Genomic DNA, 19,741 nt, shown 5'->3' with positions numbered 1-19,741 from the left:
ATATTTGCTTACTAGTTGAGAAGGTCTTACAAACGCTTTCTTATACGAGAATGTTGTCCATCGGTAATCAGTAACATAGACGGGCACCTGTCCTGTTGATAATGACGCTTTTCGCCAATTCCGGGCGAAATGCTGGCCACTTATGAGAACATTAAAGAAATGCATAGAAAGGAAAGATGACAACAGAACACAAAACACCACGATAAAAGGTAAGGTAAAGAGCTTATCCTTGTCAGTTTCATTGTGCAATGGAATTGATTATACAATGAAGCATTGCTATTTTCCTGCAATTTGAGTACAGCTATATAGGGGCTCGTACGAACTATTGTCTTCTTATTTTTTTAAGGGCTGCGGTCAAAAACTAAGAAGACAAACAGTTTGCAATTAGCCAATGTGATTTGAGCACGTACTTACATGTATATAAGATCTTGAAACGGAGGACAGAAATTTGTTTGAAAAATTTATAGATGTTACGTACGTATACATTTGTATTTGCAAATCACCTGTGTTCATGCATACAATATATACGCGCATGCTTTATTTTATTGTACATGAAGGACCTACTATATAGGACGTAAGTGCATATCCATTGTGTTATAATCTTGATTAATATTATATAACAGTCATGCATGCGAAGATGTAAAGGTAGGGGAAATGCTAGATCATATTTGTTGCATGTGGATACCCATGGGATTTTTTTCAGTGGGCGGGTGGGTGGTTGCATGTTGATTTTGGTTTTGAGTACGTGCAAAAAAGACTATTGATATACGCTGAAGTGTTTTAATTGAATTTAGTTAATCTGACAATGTGCACTATATACATGTAGGGAATCTAGAAAGTCAAGTTAATAATGTCGTGATTTTCTCCGCGCCATTCTGTTTATCAGACGGTGAACTGACAATTCATTAACATTGATAGGAAAACCTACAGTACAAGCTTATACCGTGTTCCTGTGAAGTCGAATTAACTTATGTATAATTGATGAAGGCGACGCGAGAGACAAAGTAACTTATCAGAAATCAGTATAACGGAGGAACAATATCCGCTGTGATTGACTTGTTAGAACGAGTAATTATACTAATTGTAACCAGGATCATACATTATGAAAAACCTTGATCATACATGAAGATTGGAAGAAATACAATGTTTTCAGAGTCTTCGTGAGTTCTTGTCATGTTATATTTGAAACTGCATTGTTTCCTCTGTTGCTACATGTATATTTATTTCAGACTTGATATAAGTCCCAGTTCTTTCATCAGTTTGAAATTTCATTTTAAAAGGCTACACGCGTTGCTGTTGCTGTTGCTTCCACGATGCTGAATGATCTGTGATCAGGCGTCAAAGAAACGTGATGAGAATTTGGAGGAGTCCGATGTTGAACTAAAAGTCATCTAACACGTACTTATTCAGGTATGTACGTACAAAATAAGAGAGGATAATTTATTATGAATGATCATAAACAACATATTTCGTACGCACGTAAACTTGAATAGAGCCTTATATTTTAATTGTAGATTAATATTGCATAGATTGTAATCAATGCAGGAAAACAAATTGTGTAACTATTATTAATAATATAAAGATTAAATTTCATATATGAAAAAATTAAAATTTACCAAAACCATGACTTTGCCTCTTTAAAGTACATATCACAAAGCTTCATTAAAAAAAAATAATATCAACCCATTGAATTGGTTATTAATCATATGTCAAATTGTCAAAACAGTGTTACATACAATACTGGTAAAACGATCATTTAGCCTGGTTCCTTAGGCCTTGCACAATCGGAAGGCCTTTGGAACCATGCAGTCTGTACGATCCATTTGCTTTAATTATTAATAACTTTCTTTTCAGTGACGTAATGGACTACATGGAGGACGGTTTGTTCGAGGTTATCTCTAGAGGGGACACCGCGGGGTTCCGGGATTACCTCCGTCGGGGTTTGGACGTCAACCACGCGTTCAGAAGCACCGATCGACCAAACCGCCTCGGAAAAACGATACTAGAGGTCGCTTTGGAGATGAAACAGCCGGATATTGCGTCATTGCTTGTCGAAAACAAATGCAATGCTGACTTAAAGTATATTGTCGATGTGCGGAACTATGCGTATTTTCTCAGTGAATACAAAAAGAAAGACAAATTGAAGTTAACTCCCATGTTTGCTGCTGTTGTTCACGGAGATGTTGCAACCATTAAAATTCTCGTGAAAGGTGGATATGACGTCAGCAGCCATGATGATCGCGGGTGTACCTCACTGTGGCATGCAGTAGATTTAGATAACTACGACATGGTGAAACTATTGCTTGGTGGAGGTAATTCAAAGACTGCTGTCAATGCACCAGACAATGCGAAGTTACGACCTCTTCACATTGCAGCAATGCATGGAAATAGTCGGATATCTTCGTTGCTAATTCGAGGTGGAGCGGAAGTGGACGCAACGCAAATCCGAGGTTGGACGTCACTTCTGTTGGCGTGTCGCGCAGGCTCAGAACCGACGGCAAAACTGCTGCTTCTGAATGGCGCCGATCCAAACCACGTGGGTAAAAACGGTCACACCCCTTTGTCCACGTCACTTCAATTTACAGAGAGCTACAGCATTGCTTACATGTTGTTGGAGTCCGGAGCTGATGTGAACCTTGAACTGTTGAGACGCTGTAAGGCAGAGAAATTCATGAGTCTCCTCGCTAACCCCGGCCTGTACAGTCTGTTAAAGTTCTGTTCGGAATCACCCCGGACTCTTCGTACGTTATGCTGTTCGCTGATAAGAAAAAACTTACTGAGTTCCGCAAGTACTGTTCACTTGGTACAAAAAGTCGAACAACTTCCCCTTCCTAAGCTTATCAAGGAGTATATACTTCTTGGACAGTTGATATGACAAATTTGAATGTTTCCACATTTCAAAAAGAGTATTCCATTTGCCCATTTGTCTTTCACTATACTCCTGTCTTGGATGGATGATGACCAAAGACGAACACGTGCATATTTTGTTTCGATGATCATGCTCTTTTCAAAATGTGTTGCTCGGTGTAGCAGCATTACCTGCTCTTTCAGTATTGATTTGAAAGACACACTCTGAATCTCAGTATATTTATATGTGTAAAAAATGACTGAGGATAAGTATTGTGCAACCAATCGATCCTCAATCAATAAATCAATCAATTAATTAACCAATCAGTCAATCAATCAATCAATTAATCAATCAATCTAAGAAACAGTCTTTATCATTTAGTTAAACATGGTAATTCATCAACATTGACCCAGCAGTATCTAACACCTGTGATAAAATGACTTTTAAAAATATTTTTATAAGATGTGCGTTATAGTTTTAATTTTTCTTACTTGATACTGTGGTTTCATTAATATTCATGGGTATCAATTTTCGTGGATAAAGAAAAAATCCCAGTTTCAAGGATACGTAAATTCCTGGACAATAACCCTTTCAATACAAAATGTTAATAGAAATTGCACTTTAATGAACATTTATTTTTATGGATCAACTTAACAATGAAATCAACGAATATTGATGAAACCACAGTATTTGTTTTGTCTGCGGACTGTTAGTATGCATGTAAGTACATTGTCGGACAGAGATATTTATTTGATTAAACAAAGCCATTCTCAAATACATGTAGATAAACTAAAGGCGAAACTATGTGTGTTCATTGTATAGAAATAAATTAAAACGTTGGTCATTCTTAATTATTGCTTTTAAATCGATAAGCGTGAATTGAAATAAAATTCAGTGTTCGAATAATGTTTTTATTTCAATTTCCTTTACGGAGTCATTATGATAGTTTCAGTATTTGAAACAAGACCGCCAAGATATTATAATACAAAAAGTTCAGTACATGCAGTACTAGTGGACCACTGTTTGTCTCTCACTGTACTGTGATGGCTTGGACAATGGTCACTGAAGATGGTGTGTATTTCTATGTATAGCTGAAAAGTGTTAGCGAAATCTAATTCCTCTTTCATAGTTAAATCATTTTATCTAGTACAATGTTAGGAGGCTATCGCTGGGGCTAGGGAGGGTCCACAAAATATTCATCAGATCTACAATGCATCCTTTAAATTAATTTGTTTTGCCTCGGACTAGAATGTCGCGACGTCATTGGATGAAACGCGTCACGTGGCTGCCTTACAAATTTCTTTAAAAGGCAAGCGTCAAAATTTATAGCGCAACATGGCGGACGTAACGTTATTCGAACTGATTTTCTACACAAACGTTTGTTTACATATCAAACTTTAGGTCCTCGACAAAACAAAACACTTATTAGGTTTGTTACTGACTGTTTAAAGAAATTTGTGGGGTCGGTAAAGTCCATAGAAGGCGAGGCGGACCCCACAAATTTCTTTAAACAGTCAGTAACAAACCTAATAAGTAATATTTTAGATATGATTATTTTAGATATCATCAATCATTATTTTATTATGAACAAAATCCAATGTATATATTGTCTTGAAAATTTCAACCTTTTCCTATATCTTATTATAATACAAATTCTTCTTCTCAAAGTAATGAAGTATATACAGTCATATTATGGCAAAACCATCCATCATTCTTAAAATGGGAGACCGCGGTCTAGTTCTAGTTCCGTGGTTTCTAACTATTCCGTGATTGGTTGGAGTGAACTTCCGTGTGTTTTATACAGCTGAGGTGTTGCTCTAGATCAAGTTCTTTGCTTCGGATCTTCAATGTCACACTGAGGACGAAAAACGGAGTCTTCTAGCCATGTCAAAGATAAGTCACCTAAAGGTCGTGTAAGGTCACTTGCTTATATAGCGGCATAGATAACAATAGGTCATGTGACACAGGAAAAATCATAGATTTGACGTCAGAATCATATAAAGTTACGCAGTAAAGCTGTGGTATAATACAGGTCATATATTTTTGCTTGGATAATAGAACTCTAGAATTTTTTATTTGAAAATCTCCCAATAGCTTGCTTTACAATCATGGAAAAGTTGTATGTCTTTACCTTTGGCGTTTTGGGATTGTTTTGTGTTTTCACCCTTGGAAATTCTGACCGTAAGTAATTTTTTTTAACAAAAATATAATTCTAATTTTCAAAATCTTATATGGAACTGAACACAAACTTTACACAAAAGTTTCAATTAACAAATTTTCGAACCTCTTAATACTTTTTGAATTGGTTTAAAAGCTACAGGTATTTTTGCCAAAACTTTCATGTACATTTTATGAAATTATGAGTGAATTTGAGAGAATTTAAAACATGTTTTAGTCTAAATAATCAGACGCGATACATTTTATAGAGTTTTTCCGGTTGAAATTCTTTTCGCTTAGAATCGGAAATAGGTAAACGTTTTAGATCTATTTCTGAATAAAAATATTTTGAAAACTATAAGCATTAATGTTTAGCGATTCATTTATATTTTACTGTCTTAAAAAAGTGCAAAAATGCTAAAGCAGTTACACATTTTTGCTTTGGAGTGCTGACACGATCGAATATCATTTTGCTAATTTTTGTAGCATCACAAAGATTGTCGAATATAGATGTCTTCCGTAGCACCAGGGGGAATGCCGAACATGTAACAATTATGTTTACATTGCAGTTATAAACTGGTGCCGCGACAAGGACGGATTGAACTGTTGGCGGTACGTGGACGCCAAGTGTTTGGGGTTCTACGAGGACTGGGCCAGAGAAAACTGTCCCTACAGATGTGGATACTGTCCAAGTATGTAGGTCAAGGTCATTCATTGCAGACCCATGAAAAATAATTAGTCAAAGCATCTAACGTATTGAAGGTTCACCTGTTATCGGTCAAACTCATTTACAATTAAAGATAAAAAAATATTAATATATGTATATATAGTGTTTTCTTTAAATATTTCAGTCAGATGTTTAATGTTGCACTCTTTCTTGCCGTGCGAAATTTGCAAAACAGGCATAAAATGAGTAATTCTTGCGGACCATTTAAGAGTGCACATGTACCGAGTGCTGGAGTTGACTCCTCTCATTGTAGATAAGCCTCCCTGTGAGGACTCGGACGCTTCCTGTGATGCCTACCACCAGGAATCATGTTCTAACACCACCACCAGGGCGTACATGCGCGAGCACTGCAGGAAGAGGTGTAACGAGTGTCACTGTGAGTAGCATTCACCTACCCGTGACGTCACTGTATAACTATCCAGACCCCAGCATCAAACAATAAATTTTTACATTTTATGTTGATATTTGAAAAAATGTAATTTCTGTTAAGTGAGTTAAACTGGGAAGATGTTTATTTAAAAAAAAGGTAATAATTAAAGATATACATGTATTTCGTTAACATTGGCACATGGTATTGACAACTAGTTTGCATGTATGCAAAGAAAAATTAGTATAAACAATGTAATAGCGATTAAAAATTTGCTTACAATATTTAAAAAAACCCGACCTTTTCTGTAGTACCTGGAGAGAATCATCTACCAAACACACCCCCTCCCGGTGCGACTGGCCCCGTACCTACCGACTCCGCGATGAAACCCCCCGTGGGCAAGTAATGGGACTGGGGATACTGAGTGATACCGTCTAGGAGAGATGCGAGGATGTTGTTATAGACATGATTGACTATTGAATAAATTCTTATAAAAATCAATGTGAATGTAAGCAAGCGATTTATGCATGACAGTGAATATCAGTGGGATTGTGTGTGCATCACACATGCATGTCATCTGATAATGCTGAGCCTCTCTCGGCCGTTTGAAGCTAATCAAACATGAATAACTTCATTTTGAAACATTTTCGTTGGAAAGTAGTAAGATGGTGCTCCATTTCATGTTTAAATTTGAATGAAAAAACAAGATGAGTCGCATCGCGCACCTGCACAACAGTTCTTGTAGTATCTATTTTAGTTTATTATAATATGAAACTCTTCATTATTTTATAACTCATACTATGATATTGCAAAAGGTGACGATAGGTTTAAACAATGTATATATGTAAAAAAGAAGCCTAATTGTAAAGATCTAAGATACATTAACTAACAAATTTATTATCTTAGGCCTCAACGTATCAACGAAAACAAAATTGGAAAAATAAAAACTAATTATCAAAAGTTCGAGGGCGACTATGCGGGTATGAATATGTAAGGATTGACACTAAGTAATATCATTTTCCTAAATATATGTATTTTGAATCAAAACCCTTCTCGGAGCCCAAAAATTTAGAAATTACATTATCTAAAAAAGCTTTTTAGCTCACCTGAGCCAAAGGCTCAAATGAGCTTTTCTGATCACAATTTGTCCGTTGTCTGTCGTTGTCGTCGTTGTCGGCGTTGTCGTCGTCGTCGTCGTTGTAAACTTTTCACATTTTCATCTTCTTCTCAAGAACCACTGGGCAGATTTCAACCAAATTTGGCACAAAGCACTACTAGGTAAAGAGGATTCAAGTTTGTTCAAATAAAGGGCCACGCCCTCTTTAAAGGGGAGATAATTAAGAATTATTGAATATTTGTTGGTATTTTTCAAAAATCTTCTTCTCAAAAACTATTCGGCCTGAAAAGCTTAAACTTGTGTGGAGGCATCCTCAGGTAGTGTAGATTCAAGTTTGTTCAAATCATGGTTCCCGGGGGTAGGGAGGGGCCACAAGAGCGGGATCAAGTTTTACATAGTATTATATAGAGAAAATCTTTAAAAATCTTCTTCTCAAAAACTATCAGGCCAGAAAAGCTCAAATTAAAATGGGAGCATCCTCATGTAGTGTAGATTCAAGTTTGTTCAAATCAGAGTCCCTGGTGGTATGATGGGGCCACAAAGGGGAAATGGATTTTTACATATGAATATATAGAGAAAATCTTTAAAAATCTTCTTCTCAAAAACTATTAGGCCAGGAAAGCTCAAATTAAAATGGAAGCATCCTCAGGTAGTGTAGATTCAAGTTTGTTCAAATCATGGTCCCTGTGGGTAGGTTGGGGCCACAATGGGGGGATCAAATTTTACAAAGGAATATATAGAGACAATCTTTAAAAATCTTCTTCTCAAAAACAATTAGGCCAGAAAAGCTCAGATTAAAATGCAAGCATCCTCAGGTAGTGTAGATTTAAGTTTGTTCAAATCATGGTCCCCGGGGGTAGGGTGGGGCCACAATAGGGGGATCATGTTTTACATAGTAATATAAAGAGATAATCTTTAAAAATGTTCTTCTCAAAAACTATTTTGCCAGAAAAGCTCAAATTAAAATGGAAGCATCAAGTGTAGATTCAAGTTTTTTCAAATCATGCATGGTCTCCAGGGGTAGGGTTGGGCCACAATAGGGGGATCAAGTTTTAAATTGGAACATATAGAGAAAATCTTTACAAATCTTCTTCTCAAAAACTATTTGGCCAAAAAAGCTCAAATTAAAATGGAAGCATCCTCAGGTAGAGTAGATTGTTCAAATCATAGTCCCTGGGGTAGGGTGGGGCCACAATGGGGGGGGGGGGATCAAGTTTAACATAGGAATATATAGAGAAAATCTTTACAAATCTTCTTCTCAAAAACTATTTGGCCAGGAAAGCTCAAATTTGAGTGAAAGCATCCTCAGATAGTGTAGATTCAAGTTTGTTCAAATCATGGTCCCCGGGGGTAGGGTGGGACCACAATTAGGGGATAAATTTTTATACAGGAATATATAGAGAAAATCTTTTTAAAAAATTCTTTTAAAAACTATTTGGCCAAGAAAGCTAAAATTGGCGTGTAACCATCCTCAGATAATGTAGATTCAAGTTTGTACAAATCATGGTCCCTGGGGGTATGGCGGGGCCACAATGGGGGATAAATTTTTATATATAGAGAAAATCTTTAAAAATCTTTTTCTCAAAACTAGTAGGCCAGGAAAGCCCAAATTTGAGTGAAAGCATCCCCAGATCATATAGATTCAATTTTGTTTAAATAATAGTCCAGGGGTATGGTGAGGCCACACAATGGGGGATGAATTTTTACATAGGACTATATAGAAAATCTTTAAAAATCTTAAAAAAGACTATTTGGCCAGAAAATCTTAAACTTGTGTAGAGGCATCCTCAGGTAGTGAAAATTAAAGTTTGCAAAATCACAGTCCCTAGTGATAGGGCAGGGCCGTGATGGCGGTTTGAATCTTACATAGGAATATATAGAGAAAATCTTTAAAAATATTCTGGGAAAGTTTTCGGTCCAAAACTCAGTACTTAGTGTGAAAGCACAGGTTTTTCAGTTTGATGAAACCATGATTCTCTAAAGAAAAGTGGGGCCACGAAATGGGGGTGGGGGGGGGGGGGGGTATATAGGAATAGAGAAAAATCTTCTTACAGGTACAACAACAAAAAGGGCTTGGTATTTACCAAAACAAAACAAAACAGATGGATAAAAATTGGCAGATTTTCAATTTTTTTAGCAAGATCTATTGTAGTTAGTTGTCAAGATATTTTGATACTGTAATGCTAATTTGATCAGAATCAAGGCAATTGTTGCTCAGGAGAGCGATGTGGCCCCTGGGCCTCTTGTTTTTTATCACATGAAATCTTACAAATTTTAACATTGTATAGATATTGAGAAAAAAATTTAAACTTTTTCCATGTATAATTCTATCATGGAATTTGAAACCCTCTTGAGGTTCCAGTATTGGGATTCACGGTTTAAGCAATTTAGAACCTGTAAATCCTTTTATAGTATAATCTAACAAATTTTTAGAATTGCAGTTCTCAAAAGGATTTAATTTTTAACATTTGCCCTTTATATTTCTATAATTAACTTAAGGAACCCCTTTTAGGTAGTACATGTATTGGTCAGGGGGTCACCGTTCGAACAACTGAAAATTTACCTTTTCTAAGGGTGCTTGTATTATTTATCTCACAAACTGAAGCATTGTTCTCCTTGAGAAGAAGATTATAACATTTTCCCGATATGTTTCAAACTGGATATATGATTTTATAAAGGAATGAAATGTTTATGGTTTGATTAATAAAAGATAATCCTGCAATGCCCACAGCCTCTAAATACCAATATAAACCAACAAAGAAGGTATTAGAAGTTACCTTGTTCACTCATTTACTGTACATTATATATATATATATATATATATATAGGAATCAGTTTTTTGACATTGATATAAAACTGATGAATGAACAGATTCACGTTTACATTCATTAAATATTCTTTTTTCACGATCACATTTTTTGAAGACCGTTTGTTTATCTGCAATATTGGATTTTCTTTACGTCACCTGTGTACTCGACGACAAAGAGGTTATCAATAGTGTCCACACATAAACCACATGGACGGCCTAAATTACAGTTGTCAATGTAGCAGAGGAACTGTCCGTCCTGATCTATGATGTGGATGCAGAAGTTATTATTGTCTGATGTCAAGATCCGACTCTGGCTGTCTGTAATGATACCGATTGGTGCAAATGATCCTTTAGGAGTAGAAGGGGGGCCAGTGTAGTTATACCGGAATTTTCCGGCCTCACTAACTACCACTACTGCATTGGCGTACGAGTCAGCTACACATATGTCTTTGTTCCTATTTTCACTGATTGATTTGCTGTAAAAACCAGATGAATAAAGGGACTCTCCTTTGTCATCAAATTGAATAGGTTTTTGTATCTCAGAACCAGAACAAGAATAACGCACAACTTTTGTTTGTTTCTTGTCATCAATGATCATGACAACCAGAAGGTCACCCGAGGAAGTACTACATACATTGTAAGGTCTCGAGCTTGGCAGTCTGACAACCTCTTGTATCTTTGCATTCTTTTTAAAAACGTTCACTGCTCTATCATTGTGGTCGGTATAAACTTTGTTCACTGTACGATCATTGTAGTCGACGTAAAATAAATACCCATCCTTTGAGACAGCTATATCATTTGGTGTATGTCTTGATTTTGTTTCAATTTCCTTCAACATTTTTCCTTTGAGATTGTAGAGTCTCATAATTTTGCCCTGACCACTCACCCATATTTCTTCATCACTCAGACAAGACACATTCCCTAATAAATTAGAGTCTCCAAACTTGGTGTTTATAATTGTGATGATCTTTGGTACATCAGTAAGTGGTTTGTCCTTAGGAGATGGAGGAATCGGTGAGTAGTCATGTACCTCTGTCGTTATTGATGACGCTGACAAATAACCAAAATGTTGATGAATCTGCTCGTTGTTGATTTTGTAAGGGGTAAAACTTGAAAAGGAAACAATAGGTTTAGGAGGTACGTTTCGAAATTTTGCAATCCTGGATCTGTAGGCAAAGACCTTACTGACATCATTGGAGTTCAGTAATTTATTTAGATAAGCAATACTTTTTTGTAGTTCAGCTACGGTGCGTGAGATTTCATCGTCCTGTTGATTGAGAGCAACAAGGAGTTCTGAGTTCATAACATCAAGTTTAGATTTCATAGTCTTGATAATTAGGTTTACTTCTCTGTGCATATCTTCCCCATGCCTGTCAATTGCTGTTGTCAACTTTTGAGAGTTTTGATCAAGATCAACTTTCTGATCTGAGATGTTATTTACAATTTCTTGGTATGTAGGAAAAATGGATTTCTCTAATTCTTCTAAATCTTTCTGTAGAAATTCTTTCTTGGTTTCTAGACTTTTCCAAACGTCTATTTGTTTGTGTCCTAAATGTTCACCAGAGCTGACACAGTCAATGCAAATAGGAATGTCACATCTTTCACAATAAAGTTCACTTAACTTTGTGGTGTGTTTTGAACATTGAGGAAGAAATTCTCTTTTTTTTAAAGATTCCACTTTATGTTTTCCAATTTCATCACATAAATGTTCCTCCTTACAGGTTTTACACAGATGTATGTGACAATTGTCACAGCACATTAAAGGTTCTGAGGGGACTGCAATCATACATCGACGACACTGCACGGCAACCTGAGCACAACGCAGGGGGTCCATGTTCAGTCACATTGAGAATGTTATCAATTCTGAAAGAAAGAACACATAATTAGTCTTTTTATAAAAATAGCTTTTTAGATTTTCATATTTGTGCAGTGCTCCGATTGGTCTTTGACTTTAAAAATTAAACCTTTTGCAAATGTACGCTGATCAAATAATAACATTAACTATAAACTCTAGTAAATGACTTCGGAGTGTCTGTTTGGTGCTAGATCTATTATGATGTCATAATTGATTTGATTAAATTATCCAGTTTTAAAAGAATTATGTAGAAAAATAAACAATGTCTTAACATTTTATATCTAATCATGGGAAAAGTAATACCGATACCTATATTAAATTTGACATCATTTTAAAAAAGAAGCCGAGAGCTTGTTTAATGCCAATTTTTGAGAGACTGTAGGCAGTCTAGATATATCTAATTACTCAAAAATGGACAGAACTCATTTACTTATTTCCTACATAATACATAGAAAATGAAAGTCTAAAAGATGATTTTTTCATTGTGTTTACCAAGAATTTTAGCACCTATACACCCTGTCAAACAAAGTGATTGGTATTAAGCACCATTAAATAATATTTATAGATTCGATTTGGTAAAAAATCGATTTGAAATTCGTAAAGCTGTAGGCACCTTTCATTTACAAGATCCTGACCTTAATGATTTATTTAGGAGTCTGGCTACGCATAGTCAACAGTTTTCTTTCGTATTTCATTTAACTCATTAAAGTTTATCAAACAGTAACGTAAGAAGAAAATCGATGACTATATGCGGGGCCACCAAATGTTAATTCGTAAAAAGACACTTCTGTGATGAAAAAACCCCCTGAACTATAAAATACCCCTGAGGATACCCTTAGTGGCACTGAGAAAATCCTGAGTGACCCTGAGGTTTGCACTGAGGATACTGAGGAAACCCTGAATTTCCTGGATTTTAGAGAATGTTCTCAGTAATTATCAGCAATTCTCAGAACCAACAATAAATATCAGTAAATATAAGTATTTATCAGAACTCGCAGGCAAAACTTCAAGAATGTTTTTATCCAATTCATAAATGGAGGGTCCAAAATTAAATAAGTCTAGTGTTTTTGCATGCTATAGAACTCCCTGAGATAGTGTCGCAAGCCTTTTCGAAATAAATTAACATTAAAAGGCCTCGTATATCATTTTGCTCTGTGTAATAAATAGTCATATATAAGTCTTATATTTTCCCCAATAAATCTTCCCTTCAAAAATCCAATCTGGTCATTATTAATGTTATTTATTAATTTATCTAGAAAAATTTCATACGTTCAGCTAAGCCTCCTGATGCTTGTTTGTAAATAACAGTAAAGTAATGGAGCGCCAATTTTTCAGAAATTGTTTCGGTTTTCCAGATTTTAGAATGCATGTTATTACACCTAGTTCATCTATTTCTGAAAAGTTACCTATTTTAAAAGAATGGTTTATTTCTCTTGTGAAAAATGTTCCCACGTCTCTCCAGAAGACTTTTAAAAAAACCACTTGTATAACCACCAGGGCCAGGAATTTTGTCATTTTTCATTTTCTTAAGGAAATTCATAATTTCTGTATCAGTTAAAGGACCCTCAAGGGTGTTTGACTCTTCTCCATCGAGTTTAGGGCACTTTATTTTTTAAAGAGTTTCATAGCTACCTTCATTTATTATTTCTCTTTTTTATACAAGTGTTTACAAAATGAGTTACTTTCTTTTGTTATACTTTCATGTTAAATACTGAAATCTGATTGGTTAAGACGCAGTTAATAATATTTACTATTACCCTCAGCGTTAGCAACACACTTGGCAACGGGTAATATTAAAAAATGTTACATGCGCGAAAATTATGCGCGTACGGTTCGCTGTAGAATTCACGTTATTCCTATATAAAAGCAGTAAAATTTTCTTAAAAATTTTAAAAAAGACATTCAGTATAACAAAATAAATAGTGCCTGTTTGGGAGGATAACAGTTGAAATTGACACCCCTCGAAAACCATTGTCAACCTCCGCTTCGCGTCGGTTGACAATGGTTTTTTCGGGGTGTCAATTTCAACTGTTACCCTCCCAAACAGGCACTATTTATATATTATATATCCATTTGATAACAAAATTACCGATGCCGATGCATTATTTTTTTCAGTATTTGGTATTTGTTTACTTATGTAGTTCCGAGTCTCTAGGTTAATGAAATATTTGGCTTGTCTCCCCCATCAATCCATTTAGACTTTAATTAACCTGATTCATTCTGCTCATGACAAGTAATCTCTCTTTCTAATTCCATTTCTCTTTAAATTTGTATTTTTTCTTAACAGCAGAGTATGAGAAGCATTTACCCTTATTTCAGTAAGAAGAATACCTATAAAAAGTTGATTATCAATTGTAAATTGGATATCTTCATTTCTTTTTTATCTAGATTATCCTTATTGTATATAGGACAAACAATTTACTTCCCAAATTGTTTTTTATAGAGTTAATATATGTTGTATCAAGTAATAAGAAATTGTTGAGTTTCCCAGAACCTTTCCCATTCATAAATTCATTTACTTTAAATTGAAGAGTTATTAAAGATTGATCTGAACGATAGCTGTTTTCAAATTAAAGCACGTGATACTCTGTGTGATAGAGTTTTTAGACATAAGGAAAAACTCCAATCCAGCTTGTTTTATAGGAAATTTTCTTCCCCATGTGTATCTTTTTAAAGAACTTGGTACGGTTTCAGTCATATTTTGCCCTGTTTAAGAGTTATTTTTAAAAATATCACAAAAAATGGAAATGCAACATTTATTTACACAAAAATACCCACAAACTAAGAATCTATTAATAGTTACCTGATTAGACTTTTCACTTGTGACGTTATAAACGACCTGCATTTTCCCATAATTTTCATAAAACTGAGTGGAAGTTACTGATTCTTCAGTGGGGGTTTTTTTTCAATAGAAAACTATGTCCTCAGCTTTCGCCCAAGATGAAACTAACATTATAACTTTATCATGTGATATTACATGAAATATATTTATTTCTTTGTAGGCGACGGCTGCGGACACATTTTCCTCTTCAAAAAACTACAAGAAAATGTGCCATTTTTCATCTTTTTTTTAACTCTAATTCAACATTAGCCCGAGTTTTCTCATACAGATTCGGGATTACTTTATTTGCAAAATATCTCCAACTTTGAATATCATATCTTGATTCCAGTTTATAGACCATCGCTCTAAAAACCCTCGCTTTCTACAACAGAATACGGTCGCATGTCTTGAGTTAAAAAGATTCCAAGTGACTTCATGATAGATTATTGTCTAGGTGAAGAAGTTGACAGTTTGTTTTTTCTTAATAAAACATCTTTAAGGTCAAGTTGACGTTTTCCACGAGTACCACAACTAGAAAATTGTGTACAAACTGTTTTCTCGCCTTTCATCAATGTTGACTTACTTACAACTCCGAGTCTTTCACATAATTAATAATATGCTTTCTCTTTAAATGTGCTCACATAGAACTTGTAGATCCCGTTGCGTACATGAACTCAGAGGCACATAATGAGCAAACTGTGGTATGTCTATCTTCCTGACCATTTTTTACAAGGTATTTAAAATAGTCTCACACTTCAGGCTGGTTTTTTTTTTGGTGTCCATTTTTGTTTACATATGGCAAAAACATAATCCCGGAAACCCGGATCGATGAACCAAAATGAACAGTATGAACCACCAAAGTTTTCGGTGCACTGCACAGCCCTAATGACATCCATTGCCTTTATAAACCCCCTCGGGCGTTTTGTAGCAATACGCGGTAAAGTCACTGAGTTTAATTCAGATAAAGGAACTAATTTTGTTGGGAGTACAGGTGCACTTAACATCAATGTAATTAACATAGAATCTCAAACCCTGAAGAAGTATATGGTGGAAAATGGCTCTACGTGGATACTCGGATCCGGGTTTTTTTCGCGTATAACAAAATTTGCGATTAAATAGTGTCTTATAGAAAATAATAAAGGATTTAATTTCTGCGTATTCACTATTTTTCGATTTTAAAGAGATCGCAAAAAGTGCGAAAATAAGATCATCGCGAAAATTACCGGATATATGGTATTTATCCCAAAATACGCATCCCATTTTAGAGGGATATGGAAAAGGATCATTAGAACAGTGCACAGAATTCTTAATGCTATCATCATGGAGTCAACGAAACCACTTTCAAATGATGTTTTAAATACATTTATATACAAAGTTTGTGCTATAATCAACAGACGATCATTAGCGAACGTGTCGGTAGATCCAACACAGCCATCAGTTCTTTCCCCTTAAGTGTTGCTGATACAAAAGACTGAAGTTGATTATGGAACGTTTCAAGCACCTTTCCAGGTAAAGATGGACATGTTCAGAAAGTAGATCTACGCACCGTAAGAAACGGAACCTGTATTACTTGTGTGAAACCTATCACTGAGATAGTTCACCTGTTTACACCTTAAGAAGAGTGACATTATAGAACGTCAGGCGGGACGTGTAACGTCACCGGCATTAACGGTGCCGGCTGTTTTTGGATGATGTAGTACTCTTAAAGGGTTCTGACACCGTTAGATTCGAATTGCCATTGGCAGTTGTTCAACGTACCTTTCCAGATAAAGATGGACATGTTCAGAAAGTAGATCTACGCACCGTAAGAAACGGAACCTGTATTACTTGTGTGAAACCTATCACTGAGATAGTTCACCTGTTTACACCTTAAGAAGAGTGACATTATAGAACGCCAGGCGGGACGTGTAACGTCACCGCATTTACGGTGCCGGCTGTTTTTGGGCTCTGCATTTACTTAATTCTAATTACATCCGGTTTGCTGGGAGACATTTTTTCCCGTGCGTCTGGGACGTACAAATCCATTTGACGATCCTCTGTAAAGCGTCTGGGACGCTTCATCATTTATATTTTTCGTGGTGCAAAGGCGCAACGATATATGCTTTTCTTATATCTATATATTTGTAATATTTTTCTGATTATTAATTTAAAACTTAATTCTAGATTTTTGTAAAGTGTGTATGAAAGTGAAGTGTTTACTGATAGATTTTTCTAATTATATTAGGTATAGTAAGAATATCTTTATATTTCAATTGTTACGGTAAATCATTCCTGCTATATAGGCTAAATAAAGAATGTAAAGGTGCTCGGCGTTTTACCCTGAACATAGAAAAATGAGCCTGTGACAAAACAATATGTAACTGCCAACTTTGCTATACTCCTACTCATTAAATGAAAAATTACGTTTCATATGTTTGTAAGTAAAAATTGCATCCGATTTCAAAACTTACACTAAAATACAATAAGCTGTATATTTTGACTTTCACATCCTTCATTTATTTTATCGATTTTGTACAATTAAAATTATATTCTTCACGCCGCTTTTAGGAAAAAAGAACCTTCTTCGAAACATATTCTCATTTATCCCAAAACTTGCTTTTTGTATCTGCAACTGTCTTTGCCTAGTTTGTCTTACTCAACATCTAGAGTATTGCTTAGAGTAGTAAAAACATTAAATTTGAAAGTGACTTCCTTGAATTTTTACAATAAAAAATGCTCCTAAACAGCATTTTAGGAGCGCATATTTGAATTCATTCAATTATCTTAAACTTTGACATGCATCAGCAAACGGAATAAAAAAAACTTAAAAAATATACATGTATACATTGTCACAAGATATTCTCGATTCACATTTTGCATAATTGCTTGATATTTATAAATACCTGATGATTCAAACGATGTTCTTTTAAAGGTATGAAACATTGCATACGTTTTACTGGTCGCATCAAGTCTCCTCTGAATAGTGGACATGCACACTATTCGAACGCGATCCAAATTATCGCAGTGCAACTCACGAACATTAGTACGAACGTTTTACAATTTGTTGTGTACTCGCAAGAGTGATACACGATTTATAAAGATCGTAAGATAAATCGCTGGTGTTTTTGCGTCTGTTTTGCGACCGTGAGAATGTTGCCCAACGTGTCTCATGTAATCTTGCAACGTTTTACTTTCATTGCATGACTTATCAGCCTCAATATGCCATGCTTTGCTACTAGTATATATACCCTGTATAAATATTTCTGTTTCAGAACAAAATTTATAATATACATTCATTGCATGATGGTGAGGGAACTACATGTATGAGGATTTATTCCCTCAAGAAAAATCATATTTCCCGAGAGCTTTGCCCGAGAGAAATTTGTTTTTTCTGGGGAATAAATCTTCATATTCTCTGAACATTAATGCAATAAACGTTTTATTAAACCAAGCAACATATGATTACCCAAAATAGGTTGATTTCTAATAATGTTTGACTTTTCAACAGTCGCAACATCAACGTCGATTGTTCGATTTCCCATGTAACTGTCTCACTTTTTTTCTTAAATCATAGATAGTTAAGTTGGGTCTGAGATATAAAGAGAATCATAATAATGAAATATTTTTAATTTAATCATATTTGTCTACATCGTATGCTCATATCGGCTATTTTATTCCTATGAAATCGCCCTGTCACGTGACTTTCTAGACCAATCAGATATAATAGAATAATCATATTGAGGTATAATAATAAATGCGGCTGCATATCCGTATCTTCTTGGGCGTCATCTTTTCTCGCTTTCAACTATGTCTACTGAATATGGGCGGTGTTTATACCCCCTCTGACCCGCACGATCATTTGTACCATGGAAAGCATGATCGTTGTTAAACGTTCGTACTAACGATGACTTGGATCGCATTCGGTCGTGTCTGAATAGTGTACATGTCCACTATTCTTAGGAGACTTGATACGAGCACTAAAACACATGCAACGAATTCATGAGCTCGTGCAACGTACGAGAGAGCTCGTGCGAATCCAAAAAAATCTGATCGCAAAGTGTTGTAAAGTGCTCGTGTGCCAATTGCAAAAGGGGCTTTAGCTTATCAGGTTTCAATAGAGTGCTAAAAATGTGATGTCCGCGGGGATTTTGTATTGCAGCAAGCCCGGATGATAACGCTGAAAAATTGTTTGATGTATTCCAAGTGTACTCCGAATTGAGAAAAGATGTAAACATTCCCCATTATAAATCTCCATTAGGAATCTGTTTTCGATCCCGAAAGATAATAATGTGCAAATGAAATTATCTTGGAATTTATCCCTTTCAACTATTTCAAATGCATTTCTTTCACAGGTATGTGTATTTTTATTGAAAATCGTTCAAATGTGCGGCATAAATATCTTTGGACAGACTTGAGTTGTTCGATTTTCATTCCTGAGTTGATATGCGCAAGTGGATGGGGCTTTATATATTTTGCACATCATGTAATGGTTCAATCGATATTTAATATTCCTGTCGGTTTCAAGATAGGCATTTCAAAATACTGATCAAACGTATACATTAAACATTATCAAAGACAAATATCGATTGTCATTCCTGGGTTGATGATTGGACGGGGCTTTATATATCTCGCCAATCGTGTAATGGTACAGTTCAATCGATATTTAATATTTTCCCCTATCGGTTGCAGGCAAGGCATTTCAAAATACTGATCAATCTTATACATGAAACATTGTTAAAGAAAAATACAAAGAAAACAACAGATAATTGAAAAACATGTCATTGTTTTTACATTGAGATTGCAATTACATTTTATAAATTTTACTTTCGGTTTGTTTGATTAGTATAGAGTGCTCTGTTTATGCACAACTAATGTTTGTTTGTATCGGACATATATTTATATAAAAAAAATCTAAACATACCTCTCGAAACATGTCTTCTGATATTGCTTAAAATTATTAATGTACAGATCCACAAATCAACTGCGAATACATGACTAACACGAACCAAGTGTGATATGAAACGTGCCTATACTGGTTAAGAGGTAATTGGCATTGACTGG

The 19,741-nt window shown here is 35.2% G+C and overlaps 3 protein-coding genes across 4 annotated transcripts; 2 read left to right on the top strand and 1 right to left on the bottom strand.

Moving 5' to 3' along the window:
* Positions 1 to 52: 52 nt before the first annotated feature.
* Positions 53 to 3,309, top strand: LOC128184252 (ankyrin repeat and protein kinase domain-containing protein 1-like). Of its 2 annotated transcripts, XM_052853671.1 has the most exons (3): positions 53 to 209; positions 1,281 to 1,410; positions 1,855 to 3,309. In XM_052853671.1, exon 3 carries the CDS (start codon positions 1,862 to 1,864, stop codon positions 2,873 to 2,875), a length of 1,014 nt encoding a protein of 337 aa, XP_052709631.1. In that variant the 5' UTR covers positions 53 to 209; positions 1,281 to 1,410; positions 1,855 to 1,861; the 3' UTR covers positions 2,876 to 3,309. The 2 variants fall into 2 exon arrangements, with proteins under 2 accessions (XP_052709631.1, XP_052709632.1); XM_052853672.1 differs by lacking the exon at positions 53 to 209 and having other exon boundaries at positions 775 to 1,410.
* A 1,518-nt stretch (positions 3,310 to 4,827) lies between these two features.
* On the top strand, positions 4,828 to 6,600 carry LOC128185759 (uncharacterized). The gene is made up of 4 exons (XM_052855419.1): positions 4,828 to 5,029; positions 5,575 to 5,697; positions 5,986 to 6,108; positions 6,411 to 6,600. Exons 1-4 carry the CDS (start codon positions 4,957 to 4,959, stop codon positions 6,503 to 6,505), a joined length of 414 nt encoding a protein of 137 aa, XP_052711379.1. The 5' UTR covers positions 4,828 to 4,956; the 3' UTR covers positions 6,506 to 6,600.
* A 3,461-nt stretch (positions 6,601 to 10,061) lies between these two features.
* LOC128182834 (uncharacterized) lies at positions 10,062 to 19,741 on the bottom strand. The gene is made up of 2 exons (XM_052851589.1): positions 19,602 to 19,741; positions 10,062 to 11,888 (listed from the first exon to the last, which is right to left on the bottom strand). The coding sequence occupies exon 2, from the start codon at positions 11,857 to 11,859 to the stop codon at positions 10,150 to 10,152; it is 1,710 nt and encodes a 569-aa protein (XP_052707549.1). The 5' UTR covers positions 11,860 to 11,888; positions 19,602 to 19,741; the 3' UTR covers positions 10,062 to 10,149.

The sequence above is a fragment of the Crassostrea angulata genome, chromosome 5, assembly GCF_025612915.1.
Source record: "Crassostrea angulata isolate pt1a10 chromosome 5, ASM2561291v2, whole genome shotgun sequence".
Lineage (NCBI taxonomy): Eukaryota > Metazoa > Mollusca > Bivalvia > Ostreida > Ostreidae > Magallana > Magallana angulata.
This window is presented reverse-complemented; position numbering and strand designations above follow the sequence as displayed.